Below are 15927 nucleotides of genomic sequence, written 5' to 3' on the forward strand. Positions count from 1 at the left end.
GATCAGTGGAGAGACCCATGGACAACACAACAGTGGAGACCCATGGACAACAGAACAGTGAAGAGACCCATGAACAACAGAACAGTGGAGACCCATGGACAACAGATCAGTGGAGAGACCCATGGACAACAGAACAGTGAAGATACCCATGGACAACAGAACAGTGAAGAGACCCATGGACAACAGAACAGTGAAGAGACCCATGGACAACAGAACAGTGGAGACCCATGGACAACAGATCAGTGGAGAGACCCATGGACAACAGAACAGTGGAGACCCATGGACAACAGAACAGTGAAGACCCATGGACAACAGAACAGTGGAGAGACCCATGGACAACAGAACAGTGGAGACCCATGGACAACATAACAGTGGAGACCCATGGAAAACATAACAGTGGAGACCCATGGAAAACAGAACAGTGGATAGACCCATGGACAGCAGAACAGTGGAGACCCATGGACAACAGAACAGTGGAGAGACCCATGAACAGCAGAACAGTGGAGACCCATGGACAACAGAACAGTAGAGAGAACCATGGACAACATAACAGTGGAGACCCATGGACAACAGAACAGTGGAGAGACCCATGGACAGCAGAACAGTGGAGACCCATGGACAACACAACAGTGGAGACCCATGGACAACAGAACAGTGAAGAGACCCATGAACAACAGAACAGTGGAGACCCATGGACAACAGATCAGTGGAGAGACCCATGGACAACAGAACAGTGAAGATACCCATGGACAACAGAACAGTGAAGAGACCCATGGACAACAGAACAGTGAAGAGACCCATGGACAACAGAACAGTGGAGACCCATGGACAACAGATCAGTGGAGAGACCCATGGACAACAGAACAGTGGAGACCCATGGACAACAGAACAGTGAAGACCCATGGACAACAGAACAGTGGAGAGACCCATGGACAACAGAACAGTGGAGACCCATGGACAACATAACAGTGGAGACCCATGGAAAACATAACAGTGGAGACCCATGGACAACAGAACAGTGGATAGACCCATGGACAGCAGAACAGTGGAGACCCATGGACAACAGAACAGTGGAGAGACCCATGAACAGCAGAACAGTGGAGACCCATGGACAACAGAACAGTAGAGAGAACCATGGACAACATAACAGTGGAGACCCATGGACAACAGAACAGTGGAGAGACCCATGGACAGCAGAACAGTGGAGACCCATGGACAACAGAACAGTGGAGAGACCCATGGACAGCAGAACAGTGGAGAGACCCATGGACAGCAGGACAGTGGAGACCCATGGACAACAGAACAGTGGAGAGACCCATGGACAGCAGAACAGTGGAGAGACCCATGGACAACAAAACAGTGGAGAGACCCATGGACGGCAGAACAGTGGAGAGACCCATGGACAACAGAACAGTGGAGAGACCCATGGACAGCAGAACAGTGGAGAGACCCATGGACAACAAAACAGTGGAGAGACCCATGGACGGCAGAACAGTGGAGAGACCCATGGACGGCAGAACAGTGGAGAGACCCATGGACGGCAGAACAGTGGAGAGACCCATGGACGGCAGAACAGTGGAGAGACCCATGGAAAGCAGAACAGTGGAGAGACCCATGGACAACAAAACAGTGGAGAGATCCATGGACGGCAGAACAGTGGAGACCCATGGACAGCAGAACAGTGGAGAGACCCATGGACAACAGAACAGTGGAGACCCATGGACAGCAGAACAGTGGAGACTAATGGACAACAGAAAAGTGGAGACCCATGGACAACAGAACAGTGGAGAGACCCATGGACAACAGAACAGTGGAGACCCATGGACAGCAGAACAGTGGAGACCAATGGACAACAGAAAAGTGGAGACCCATGGACAACAGAACAGTGGAGAGACCCATGGACGGCAGAACAGTGGAGAGACCCATGGAAAGCAGAACAGTGGAGAGACCCATGGACAACAAAACAGTGGAGAGACCCATGGACGGCAGAACAGTGGAGACCCATGGACAGCAGAACAGTGGAGAGACCCATGGACAGCAGAACAGTGGAGATACCCATGGACAACAGAACAGTGGAGACCCATGGACAGCAGAACAGTGGAGACCAATGGACAACAGAAAAGTGGAGACCCATGGACAACAGAACAGTGGAGAGACCCATGGACAGCAGAACAGTGGAGACCCATGGACAACAGAACAGTCCCACTCACATCAAAGAGACAGCAGTAGCAGTTAAGGCCTCCAAATGGAAACTGATAAGAGAATTATGTTCTCCAGGTACATAACCCAATTTAATTATATTACTCTCAGTCTGCAAACCAGAATGTGTAAGATCCTGGTCGAATGAAACAGACGGAGGCCCAGCTAAATAGTCAAAAAGGTTTATTCACGGAACGTTCTAAAGTCAAGAATACAAAACATTTATTTTATACTGACTTCCCACGCCCACACACAAACATACACACAAACATACGTACACACATACACACAGACATACACACAAACATGTCCTGCTACGCACACACTGTCTGTCTCACTACCCATCCGACAGAGATAGTGACCTTGTCCTTGACGTACTCCCCTCTCTCTCCCAAATCTCTAGTCAGGTCGGCACCAAGCTCAGACAGTCTGTGTTTAAAATACCATAAAGACATATTGTTTTACCCTAATTCTGACTAGGACTGCACATTTATTGATTATGATTTTATACATTCTAATCAATTCCATACAATAATATGGTTCAGGGCGGAATATTCTATTCATTCAATTAACAGACAATTCTCACCTATCAGAAACACACACACACACACTCTCCATACCATTCCCATGCCAACACTCACCTGGGTTAACCTGTGAGGTGACGTCTCCTAACAGGTAGAGCAGGATGATCAGCGGAAAGTGGCCCCCCCACAGGCACTTCATCCCAAACACACACACACACACACACACACACACACACTTTCACACACAGCGGGTCTTCAAACCTGAAATCAATGAGAAAACAACCGTCAGAATATGTCATACAAGTTTAAGTATTTGGACTGTGGTGAAATGAAACAGAAGTTTTAGGGTCTGTATTTGGATCCATGTGGTATATTCAGGCAGTTGGTGCAGTTTCATGTCTTTCCTCCAGGGAACCAGATCATCTGAGAGGTTCAAGGGAAAGCTGCAGCTTTTACTGGAGGAATGTTTTTCATTTGCTCAATAAAGACAATAATTGCTGTCTGAAAGTGGAATTTCCATTCATTCATTATCTTACCACGAGTGAAGAGTGAAAGCATATTAAAATGGCGGGGATAATTTAACATTACAGTAGCCAGCTCTGAGTAATAAAACTGTACATAAAACTATATCCATACATCTAAATGTAAATACTTTAACATTCTTTAGTAGTTCTCCATCCCCTGGCTGTGTGTGTGTGTGTGTGTGTGTGAAACATTCTTTAGTAGTTCTCCATCCCCTGGCTGTGTGTGTGTGTGTGTGAAACATTCTTTAGTAGTTCTCCATCCCCTGGCTGTGTGTGTAACATTCTTTAGTAGTTCTCCATCCCCTGGCTGTGTGTTGTAACATTCTTTAGTAGTTCTCCATCCCCTGGCTGTGTGTGTGTGTGTGTAACATTCTTTAGTAGTTCTCCATCCCCTGGCTGTGTGTGTGTGTGTTGTAACATTCTTTAGTAGTTCTCCATCCCCTGGCTGTGTGTGTGTGTGTGTAACATTCTTTAGTAGTTCTCCATCCCCTGGCTGTGTGTGTGTGTGTGTAACATTCTTTAGTAGTTCTCCATCCCCTGGCTGTGTGTGTGTGTGTAACATTCTTTAGTAGTTCTCCATCCCCTGGCTGTGTGTGAAACATTCTTTAGTAGTTCTCCATCCCCTGGCTGTGTGTGTGTGTGTGTAACATTCTTTAGTAGTTCTCCATCCCCTGGCTGTGTGTGTGTGTGTGTAACATTCTTTAGTAGTTCTCCATCCCCTGGCTGTGTGTGTGTGTGTGAAACATTCTTTAGTAGTTCTCCATCCCCTGGCTGTGTGTGTGTGTGTGAAACATTCTTTAGTAGTTCTCCATCCCCTGGCTGTGTGTGTGTAACATTCTTTAGTAGTTCTCCATCCCCTGGCTGTGTGTGTGTGTGTGTGTGTGTGTAACATTCTTTAGTAGTTCTCCATCCCCTGGCTGTGTGTGAAACATTCTTTAGTAGTTCTCCATCCCCTGGCTGTGTGTGTGTGTGTGTGAAACATTATTTAGAAGTTCTCCATCCCCTGGCTGTGTGTGTAACATTCTTTAGTAGTTCTCCATCCCCTGGCTGTGTGTGTGTGTGAAACATTCTTTAGTAGTTCTCCATCCCCTGGCTGTGTGTGTGTGTGTGTGTGTGTGTGTGAAACATTCTTTAGTAGTTCTCCATCCCCTGGCTGTGTGTGTGTGTAACATTCTTTAGTAGTTCTCCATCCCCTGGCTGTGTGTGTGTGTGTGTGAAACATTCTTTAGTAGTTCTCCATCCCCTGGCTGTGTGTGAAACATTCTTTAGTAGTTCTCCATCCCCTGGCTGTGTGTGTAACATTCTTTAGTAGTTCTCCATCCCCTGGCTGTGTGTGTAACATTCTTTAGTAGTTCTCCATCCCCTGGCTGTGTGTGTGTGTGTGTGTAACATTCTTTAGTAGTTCTCCATCCCCTGGCTGTGTGTGTAACATTCTTTAGTAATTCTCCATCCCCTGGCTGTGTGTGTGTGTGTAACATTCTTTAGTAGTTCTCCATCCCCTGGCTGTGTGTGTAACATTCTTTAGTAGTTATCCATCCCCTGGCTGTGTGTGTGTGTGTGTAACATTCTTTAGTAGTTCTCCATCCCCTGGCTGTGTGTGAAACATTCTTTAGTAGTTCTCCATCCCCTGGCTGTGTGTGTGTGTGTGAAACATTCTTTAGTAGTTCTCCATCCCCTGGCTGTGTGTGTAACATTCTTTAGTAGTTCTCCATTCCCTGGCTGTGTGTGTAACATTGTTTAGTAGTTCTCCATCCCCTGGCTGTGTGTGTGTGTGAAACATTCTTTAGTAGTTCTCCATCCCCTGGCTGTGTGTGTAACATTCTTTAGTAGTTCTCCATCCCCTGGCTGTGTGTGTGTGTGTGTGAAACATTCTTTAGTAGTTCTCCATCCCCTGGCTGTGTGTGTGTGTGTGTAACATTCTTTAGTAGTTCTCCATCCCCTGGCTGTGTGTGAAACATTCTTTAGTAGTTCTCCATCCCCTGGCTGTGTGTGTGTGAAACATCCTTTAGTAGTTCTCCATCCCCTGGCTGTGTGTGTGTGTGAAACATTCTTTAGTAGTTCTCCATCCCCTGGCTGTGTGTGTAACATTCTTTAGTAGTTCTCCATCCCCTGGCTGTGTGTGAAACATTCTTTAGTAGTTCTCCATCCCCTGGCTGTGTGTGTGTGAAACATCCTTTAGTAGTTCTCCATCCCCTGGCTGTGTGTGTGTGTGAAACATTCTTTAGTAGTTCTCCATCCCCTGGCTGTGTGTGTAACATTCTTTAGTAGTTCTCCATCCCCTGGCTGTGTGTGTGTGTGTGTTGTAACATTCTTTAGTAGTTCTCCATCCCCTGGCTGTGTGTGTGTGTGTGAAACATTCTTTAGTAGTTCTCCATCCCCTGGCTGTGTGTGTGTGTGTGAAACATTCTTTAGTAGTTCTCCATCCCCTGGCTGTGTGTGTGTGTGTGTGAAACATTCTTTAGTAGTTCTCCATCCCCTGGCTGTGTGTGTGTGTGTGTGTGTGTGTGTGTAACATTCTTTAGTAGTTCTCCATCCCCTGGCTGTGTGTGTGTGTGTGTGTGTGTGTGTGTGTGTGTGTGTGTGTGTGTGTGTGTGTGTGTGTGTGTGTGTGTGTGCTAGAGAGGACTTCAGACAGGACGAGGCAGGAATCAATTAAGGCAGCATTTCAGAGAGGGAGACAGAGAGAAACAGAGAAAGACAGAGGGACAGACAGACACAGAGTGAGCGAGAGAGAAAGAAAGAGAGACAGATCGAGGGACAGAGAGAGAGAGAGGGAGAGAGAGAGACACACAGAGAGAGGTCCAGCACGCCTCCTCTCTTCAACAGACCCAAACAGCCAATGGTCTAATCTTCTCTTACCTTAGAGGAAATGTTGATGTCCACTCACAGCGATCTTTTAGTGATTTACTCTGGTCTCATGTGGTTGTCTGACCTACCACTATTAATGATCCAGTAAAAGGTGTGGGGGGAGAGAGTTGGGGTTGCACATGTAAATGCTTTACTGTCATTCTAACTGATTATTACATAATTACAAACAGTCTACGGATGTGGCAATCTCACTGTGTTAATAGCTTCTTATGTAACAAACACTATTTAAAGAAGGAGAACGACTGGAGCAGAATCATTAGTGGTTGTTCTATCTTTGTTAATATAAAAGTGAACATTTCTCTAGTAAGATTGTAATCTTTGGACAGCAATAGTTGGAAGTACCATGTAACAATGTGGAAATGCAATGTCAATACACTGCACCTATGCAACTACCATGGAAATTCATAGGGTTTCGGAACCTTAGGTAAAGTGGCAGTGTGGTTTTGAAGAGAAAGGCAGAGGGGTGAAGAGTGTACTATGGACTGTATAGAGTTAAGCTGGAGAGATCAGAAAGCCAAAGGGGAGGTTCCCTGGTCGTCATCCTAGGCCAAAGGGGCACGTGTGTGTGTGTGTGTTTGTTTGTGTGTGGGACATTTCCGGCTGTTCATCCCTGGCCAAACAACTTTCTATTGGCAGTGCGAGGCTGCGTAGGAGTGGCTTATAGATCAACATGTCAGGGTCAAGCAGCACAGCACTCCTCACAACCACACACACACACATACGCACACATGCACAGGCACACACACACACACAGTCTTGTATAACTGACCTTGTGGGGACACTCAATTCAGTCCCATTCAAAATCCGATTTTCACTACTTCCCTTACTCCAAACCTTACCCTAAACCTTACCCTAAATCTAGCTCCTATCCCTAACACTAATTCTAACCAGAACCCTAAACCCTCTAGAAATAGCATTATAACTTGTGGAGACTAACAAAATGTCCCCAGTTCTTAAAATGTTTTGTTTGTTTACTATACTTGTTGGGACTTCTGGTCTCCACAAGTATAGTTAAACATGACCACCCACCCACCCCCACACACACACTAAACCTCGCTGTGCCCTCTGCAGTAAACATTTACACATACTAACCATCCTCCACACACTCACATAGCTCTACACCCAGAGACCACACTTTCACACTCACACACCCTAGGAACCTCACAATAACCAGGCCACTGCCATATATCAGTGTTAAAACCTGGAGTTTCATACAATATAACAGAGTTGTATTCTGGCTGTGGGATACATATTCAGATCTGCTGCCCAATACCACTGCCAAGAATGAACTCTGATGACACCCGATGTTACAGAACGACTTCTTTATCTATATACAGTTCCTGTAAATCAATAGACATTTATGATATCTTAAATTCCAGAATATAAGGAATCCTGCTTTCATGCAAGTCGTCAGACATTCGGCATACGATTTTTAAACCATCCTTACTTTCACAAATACAATAACATCACTGTAATTGTGTTTTTGTAATCAGCTAATCACAGAACAAAACAGCTGTAAAACTGTACAAACTCTCAACAGCTCCCCTTCACCAACACCCATCAACCTCTGAATGGCCTCATTGTGCATTCACCATCATCAACAAAATCATCTAGTTAGTTTCTCCTTCAGAAGTGCTCCATTTCCTGTTATATCAGATTACAGCCATATCACACTAAGACACTGGCCTCCTTATAAGGGTAAATATATAGGTGTTAATGCTGGGCTTAAACAGTTAATGAAACACAAACAGCTGGTGGCTTGTGTCATGTGTTGGGGAGGGAGAGTCAGAGAGGTATTTACCATGTGGCCAGAGAGAACAGCTCTCATGTATAAAAGTGGACATAGAGTTAGCATGAAAAAAACCCAACAGATTTTCCATTTACCAAGGCCATGTTCTGTGACTTTCAACACCGCACTGTCATAAGATTCCACCTTTCCAACAAGTCAGTTGGTCAAATGTCTGCCCTGCTAGAGCTGCCCCGGTCAACTGTTACTGCTGTTAAGTGCTGTTATTGTGAAGTGGAAACATCTAGGAGCAATAACGGATTGGCAGCAAAGTGGTAGGCCACACAAGCTCACTGAACGAGACCAACAAGTGCTGAAGGGCGTAGCACGTAAAAATGGTCTGTCATCGGATGCGACACTCACTACTGAGTTCCAAACTGCCTCTGGAAGCAACGTCAGCACAAGAACTGTTCTTCAGGAGCTTCATGAAATGGGTTTCCATGGCCGAGCAGCCGTACACAAGTCTAGGATAAAAATGTGCAAAGCCAAGCGTCGGCTGGTGTGGTGTAAAGCTTGCCGCCATTGGACTCTGGAGCAGTGGAAACACGTTCTCTGGAGTGGTGAATCACGCCTCACCATCTGGCAGGACAAATCGGACAAATCTGGGTTTGGTGGATGCCAGGAAAACGCTACCTGCCTGAATGCATAGTGCCAACTGTAAAATTTGGTAGAGGGGGAATAATGGTCTGATAGTGGGACTAAGCGCAAACCAGATGGGATGGCGTATCGCTGCAGAATGCTGTGGTAGCCATACTGGTTAAGTGTGCCTTGAATTCTAAAGAAAGCACTGACAGTGTCACCAGCAAAGCACCCCCACACCATCACACCTCCTTCTCCATGCTTTACAGTGGGAAATACACATTCAGAGATCATCCGTTCACCAACAGCGTGTCTTTCGGTTGGTACCAAAAGGACACATTTTCACCGGTCTAATGTCCATTGCTTGAGTTTCTTGGCACAATCAAGTCTCTTCTTATTATTGGTGCCCTTTAGTAGTGATTTCTTTTCAGCATTTAGACCATGACGGCCTGATTCACACAGTCTCCCCTGAACAGTTGATGTGGAGATGTGTCTGTTTCTTGAACTCTGTGAAGCATTTATTTGGGCTGCAATTTCTGAGGCTGCTAACTCGAATGAACGTATCCTCTACAGTAGAGGTAACTCTGGGTCTTCCATTCATGTGGCAGTCCTCATGAGAGCCAGTTTCATCATAGCACTTGATGGTTTTTGTGATTGCACAAGAAGAAACGTTCAAAGTTCTTGAAATTCTCCATATTGACTGACCCTTCATGTCTTAAATTAATTATGGACTGCAGTTTCTCTTTGCTTATTTGACCTGTTCTTGCCATAATATGGACTTGGTATTTTACCAAATAGGGATATATTCTGTATACCACCCCTACCTTGCAACAACACAACTAATTGTCTCAAACAAATCCACAAATTAACTTAAGGCACACCTCTTAATTGAAATGCATTCCAGGTGACTCCACCCACTCACGAAGCTGGTTGAGAGAATACCAAGAGTGTGCAAAGCTGTCATCAAGTCAAAGGGTGGCTACTTTGAAGAATCTCAAATATAAAATATATTTTGATTTGTGTAACACGTCTTGTTACATGATTCCATATGTGTTATTTCATAGTTTTGATGTCTTCACTATTATTCTACAATGTAGAATACTAGTAAAAATAAAGAAAATCCTTGAATGAGTAGGTGTTCTAAAACTTTTGACCGGTAGTGTAAGTACAGTGGTGGAAAAAATACTCAACTGTCATACTTCAAATTCCTTAAATAAAGCCAACCAGATGGCACGATTGAATTATTTTTAAAAAATGTACCGACTACCAAGGGCACACCAATACTCAAACATAATTTACAAACACATTATTTGTGTTTAGTCAGTTCAGAGGCAGCAGTAATGACAACACGTTATATTGATGTGTGTGTGAATTTGACCAGATTGCTGTTCTGCTTGACCATTCCAAAAGTACTTTTGGGTGTCAGGAAAAATGGATGCGAGTAAAAAGTACATATTTTCTTTAGGAATGTAGTAGAGTAAAAGTTACAAAAAAGTCAAAAATACAAATAGTAAAGTACAGATACGCAGAAAAATGAATTAAGTAGTACTTCAAAAGTACTTTTACTTAGTAAGAGCTGTATTCTCCATCCAGGTAGGTATCTGCATGGAGCGTAGGGCTGTTGTCTCATAACAAGGCTTTGCTATGGTAACATCAGAGCAGGCTCTGACACACAGGACACAGGGTTATGGGCTGTCTCACATTCACCATTATGGAAAACTTCTGCTCATTCTCATTTCATAGCAGCATGGAACACTTATCCACTCACCAGTATCGTTTTAAACTCAAATTCCTTTTTCATGTGAAAAGTTACGATAGTTATCAAGTCCAAATGTAAATGTTTTTGCAATGTCTGTAAAAGTTTGCTGACATGTTAGGAGCTGAGATCAAGCTTTCAGTAATGATCAGTGAGTAACTCCTCTTGACAATGTTTTATTCTGATGCAGCAAACTATTGAGAGTAGTGTTTATACAGTCCAATGGTTGAGCTACTGTTCAGTTTCACTCACCTCTCACTGACAGGCTGTCAGGACTGGAGAGAGAGGGAGGTAGACAGGGAGGGGGGAGAGAAGAAAAAACGAGAGCACAGGTGCATAAGCCCAACCACTCACCTCACTGATTAAAATACTTCCTGACTAAAATGAGACTATTGATCAGACTATTCACCCCCAGCTCTTCAGGGTCCAACTAACTCTATCATTCTGCAGCTATACTAGAGGCCCTATAGACAGCAGAGAGATTTGTTGGATCTTCTGATCTGGAGGTAAATTCAGGGGAGTAGAGGGAGACAGGGGAGGAACAGGAAGAGAGGCGGAGGTAGCTGGACAGAACGGGGTACATGAGGAGGCACAGGGGGAGTTAGGGGCCCTCCTAGGCTAAAGGTGAGGGGCCGGAGTGGGGCAGAGTGGACAGACAGGACCTGTGTCTTGCCATACACTGTCCCTCACATTCCTCCTCACACAGCCTGCTCAAGTAGGCTTGCTGCTAGGGGTCTACTGTCGTGTGTTAGTACACAGCCCGCTCTATGGGGCTGCTGGGGCCAACTATAGGGCTAATTTTACCCAGGAATGGGTTTCATACACTCCTATAGCTCCTGCAGGAATCAACCTAGACTTACTAAGTAGGGTCTCCCCAAAACCAGCTCTCAAAGCCTATATTACTCACTGGGCTCTGGTTGGAGTTGAATGTACCATACTGTGCCTAGTGTGCACATATGCAACCTAAGTTATACAGTTGACTTCTGATACATGCAATGGGCTTGACAGTGTGCACTAAACTGGAGCATGCAGGGAATAGAAGTCATGGGTAGAGGATAGGGTATAGGGTTAGAGGCTGGGGATTGATATTTAACAAAGCAAAGTGAACGGTTGTGCTTTGGTCCACTGCTGTCTGTCCCTCATTACTGCTGTCAAATAAACTGACATCATGAGACAGGGGCAAACTAAATGCTTGATCCTATTTCTGTACTAAATCCTGAAGGGGAATTCAACCTTATGGTCCACCCTACCATATATGTATTAATAACAGATGAAGCTGGGAGTCTCAGAGCATGTCTGTCTGACAAAGTCAAACAGTCAACAGAAAACTCAGATCAAAGTCATCTTTAGAATAACAAACTAATGTCAGACAGCAAAGCACTTCTCAATGCTTTCACGGAGGCCACAAAGGAAAACAATCAGGCTTGAACCGGTCGGAGAGAAGTCAAACAAAGGGGGGAGGGCCATATCTGATACCTCGAGAGTCTGAGGTGTGGAGGTCAAATCACTGATGGGGTTATCAGAGAGAAAGAGTGAGACAGAGAGAGAGATTAAAAACAATTGAGAGACCACAGTTCTTTTTTATGAACTGCCAAATAAAATCCAAACGGGATCCTAAAAAATAAGTACAGATATAATAATTGTCTAAAATGGTTTAACCATTGAAGAGAAAAAGAACACAATATTTATTGACCTCTTAACTATTTTGAAAAAAAATGTCAACACTACATGTGCATTTTTTATGATTTTACTGTGTTACAGTTCATAAGGAAATGACTCAATTGAAGTACATTTATTAGGTCCTAATCTATGGATTTCACATGACTAGACAGGAGCGCAGCCATGGTTGGGCCTGGGAAGGCATAGGGCCCACCCACTGGGGAGCCAGGCCCAGCCAATCAGAAAGAGTTTTTCCCCACAAAAAGGCTTAATTGCAGACAGAAATACTCCTCAGTTTCATCAGCTATCCAGGATGCTGGTCTCAGACAATCCCGCAGTTGGAAGAAGCCGGATGTGGAGGTCCTGGGCTGTCATGGTTACAGGTGGTCTGTGGTTGTAAGGCCAAATTCTCTAAAACAAATTTGGAGGCGGCTTATGGTAGAGAAATTAACACTCAATTCTCTGACAACAGCTCTGGTGGACATTCCTGCAGTCAGCATGCCAATTGCACACTCCGTCAAAACTTGAGACATCTGTGCCATTGTGTTGTGTGACAAACTGCACATTTTAGAGTGGCCTTTTATTGTCCCCAGCACAAGCTGTACCTGTGTAATGATCATGAGGTCTAAATCAGCTTCTTGGTAAATCACACCTGTCAAGTGAATGGATTATCTTGGCAAAGTAGAAATGCTCACTAACAGGGATATAAACACTTTCATGCACAACATTTGAGGGAAATAAGCTTTTTGTGCATATGAAACATTTCTGGGATCTTTTATTTCAGCTCATGAAATATTGGACCAACACTTTACATGTTGCGTTTATATTTTTGTTCAGTATAGTTCTATCTGCCCACAGTTCCCTGTCTTGTGCTCCCAGAGTAATACATTATGTAACTGTCAAAAGGAAAGACTCATAAACTAAAGTTTTCCTTGTATATTTTTCTACCACAGAAGAGTCTACTCTCCCTGTATAAAATATGGATGTATTCCCCTTCAATGGACTCTTTGTTGAAGTGACACATCTGGATAATTAAAGGGACGTGAGACGTGGCAGTGTGTGTGTGTGTGTGTGTGGACTGTGTGTGTAGGCTGGTGGATAATTCCTACTGATGAATAGGCTGATGTGACTGAGAAGTCACACACAGCTGGTCAAAGCACTGCATAAGTATTCCTGTTAAAAACAAATATTTAGACCAATCATGGGAATTAGCAGTAGAATACACAATGGTACAATTTGGTAAGTTGTTTAAGGTTTGGACATTACAATGTGTGTAAAACAAAAATGGCTGTGAAACACCACAGGAACCCTCAATCCCACATCCCCATACAGCTTAACTTCCCATCCACTTCTTCCCAGCTTCACCTCATCCCACCTGCCAGGAAGACAGTGAGACCTCTCCTAGATGTCCCACCAGTCCCAACCACTCCCCAGTACTGGAAGTCCTCAGCCTCCGCCAGCCACCCCCTTTGCCCACCATTATCAGGTTCCCCTTCCTCCCACCCCTCCTCCCCGGACCTAACCCCACCGCTCCCCTGCCACCAGAACCCGACCAGTCAGAAATATTAACTTATCTCACAGGTTCACAGTGGTAAAACCTATGGGATAGAAATATTACTTTGCTTCAAAGCTTTCATGAATGCTTTTACTTTTCATGAATTTTTTATTTTGAAGATTGGATCAGAAATGTTCTCACTATCATCATGCTCTGTCACTCCCTCTTGCTTTTATTTAACTCCAAATGTATGTTCATGTAAAGTGAAGTTAGTGGGTTGAAGTTGTACAGAGCAGCAACTTAGTATGCTGTTCCTAAATATGAAGACCAGAACGTTGCTTCTGGTGCTGGGAAAAAGAACGTTCTGCAAAACTATTGGTTCCCCCCAGGCTCAGAACAGGAAGTGGCCAAGGACAGATACTCCCGTCAGAAAACCACAGACTGGGCTTTGTGGGGCTGGAATTGGGAAATGGTTATTCAGCTACAGATATCATGAACTGGCTGCACTGGACAGAAACTTTTATGTTGACTGTGTGGAGACAGACACATATCAAGACGTGAGCACTGTCAGTGAACTGAAACGGTCTGCTACTACTGATCAAACCGTGCACACTGTATTTAGTACAAGGTGGGACTGAAAAGAGAGGGGATGTGGGTTTTATGCTGTTTGCACAGGGGTTTTGGATGTGCAGAAACAAATCATCTTCTCCTGGAAAGACTTCCTCTCCTTCCCTCGTCCTCTCACGGTCATACAGAGGGCTGATGGTCCTTGCACCATGGGGGAACCGGTAGAGTCAACACACAGAGGTGCCCTGCTCTGGTCCCCTCCTCTGCTCGTCTGCCTTGGTCCCCTGGCCCTCTGACCTGGCCCTCTGACCTGGCTCTACTGTCAGCAGCACTCACATGCTATGCCATGAGCAAGAGGAGTAGTGGAGAGAGGAGAAGGGTAGAGAGAACGACTGGAGAGAGGAGAGTGGCTGTGGAACAAGCCCAGGCTCAGAGTAAAAGTGAACTGCGATGTGAATAACATTTGCTCCAGACTTTTCATGGGGTGATCAGCTCAATAACGGCAAAGGACGACAGCAAAATGGAAGCAAAGTGAAAAATGTTTATGCAACTAAGATCATTTGATGGTGTAGGAACAACTGTTGAATATACTTGTAAGTCTATGCACAGTATTCTGTGCATGGAGGAGAGCTTAATGACAGTAAAGGAAGAGGAATGGAGAGGTTTGATTTACTGTGGAACCAACTGGGCTCTACAGCACAACCTGAGACCATTGAGTAAAGTCTGCAATGTGTGTAATTCTGTCTCTGTGTGTGTGTATGTGTGTGTGTGTGCGCGCGTGCATGCTTGCCTGTGTGTGTAGGGTCTGCCTTCCCTCAGCCCGACTGTGTAGTGCGCCAGGCAGGGTAGTTATCTTTTATAGTGGCCAATTACAGTGAAGTAAAGCTGTACAGACCAATGATAGCAGCATGAAATCACCAGTCAGCCTTGATTAAAGGGGCATCCCTACAACTTACCCATAACCTGCTCTGAAATACACTACCTGTCACTATACACAGCCTGCTTTGAAACACAGTCAACCACTAGGATGTGAGGTCCTGAATGTGCCTAGTTACACATGAACGAGGAGAAGGCTGAATTAATAAATACAGAATAATATAAACTGTGACCCCTTATTGTTTCTCCTTCCGCACCCCCCTCTTCCTCTTGTATTCAGGTTGTGTAAACCAATTTTTTTTTTATACAGAATCTAACCTTTCCTAACCTATCATATGATGTGGCTTCAGGAAGTGATTGTGCATATCGGAGCTGAGATCTTTACCTCTTTCCCTGTACATTAATATACCATAGAGCTTGACTGAAAGATATCTGCCTCTGAAACAGACTGTTAGACAGAGAAGAGAAAAAGCAGAGAGATTATCTGAAAGCTATAATTTACTCCCAACTTCAGTTAGTGTTGAGATCTGGTAGTGATTAATGGGCTAAGAGGGTGACACCCACACACACACACACACACACGACCGGGGGCAAACTACCTGCTCTCCAGGATACCTACAGCACCCGACGTCACAGGAAGGCCAAAAATATCATCAAGGACAACAACCACCCGAGCCAATGCCTGTTCACACCGCTATCATCCAGAAGGCGAGGTCAGTACAGGTGCATCAAAGCTGGGAAAGAGAGACTGAAAAACAGCTTATATCTCAAGGCCATCAAACTGTTAAAAAGCCATCACTAGCCGGCTTCCCCCAAGTTACGTAACCCTGCACCTTGGACGCTGCTGCCCTATATAAATAGACTTGAAATCACTAGCCACTTTAATAAATGGAACACTAGTCACTTCAATAATGTTTACATATCTTGCAGTACCCATCTCAAATGTATATACTGTATCCTATACTATTCTACTGTATCTTATTCTATGCCGCTGACATTGCATGTCCATATATTTGTATATTCTTAATTCCATTCCTTTACTAGATTTGTGTGTATTGGGTATATGTTGTGTAATTGTTATTTCTTACTTGTTA

General features: G+C 44.5%; 1 protein-coding gene across 4 annotated transcripts in view; it reads right to left on the reverse strand.

Annotated features, from left to right (window-relative positions):
- LOC110524573 (discoidin domain-containing receptor 2) overlaps positions 1 to 15927 on the reverse strand; it is a 74329-nt gene that overhangs the window by 49391 nt on the left and 9011 nt on the right. For all 4 annotated transcript variants that reach the window (XM_036978423.2, XM_036978422.2, XM_036978421.2 and 1 more), the window contains exon 2: positions 2841 to 2984. In XM_036978423.2, the coding sequence (XP_036834318.1) occupies positions 2841 to 2922 (82 nt within the window). In that variant the 5' untranslated portion in view covers positions 2923 to 2984. The remainder of the gene's footprint in view (positions 1 to 2840; positions 2985 to 15927) is intronic.

This window comes from Oncorhynchus mykiss, chromosome 5 (genome assembly GCF_057628025.1).
Source record: "Oncorhynchus mykiss isolate SJ-2025 chromosome 5, ASM5762802v1, whole genome shotgun sequence".
Taxonomy (NCBI): Eukaryota; Metazoa; Chordata; class Actinopteri; order Salmoniformes; family Salmonidae; genus Oncorhynchus; species Oncorhynchus mykiss.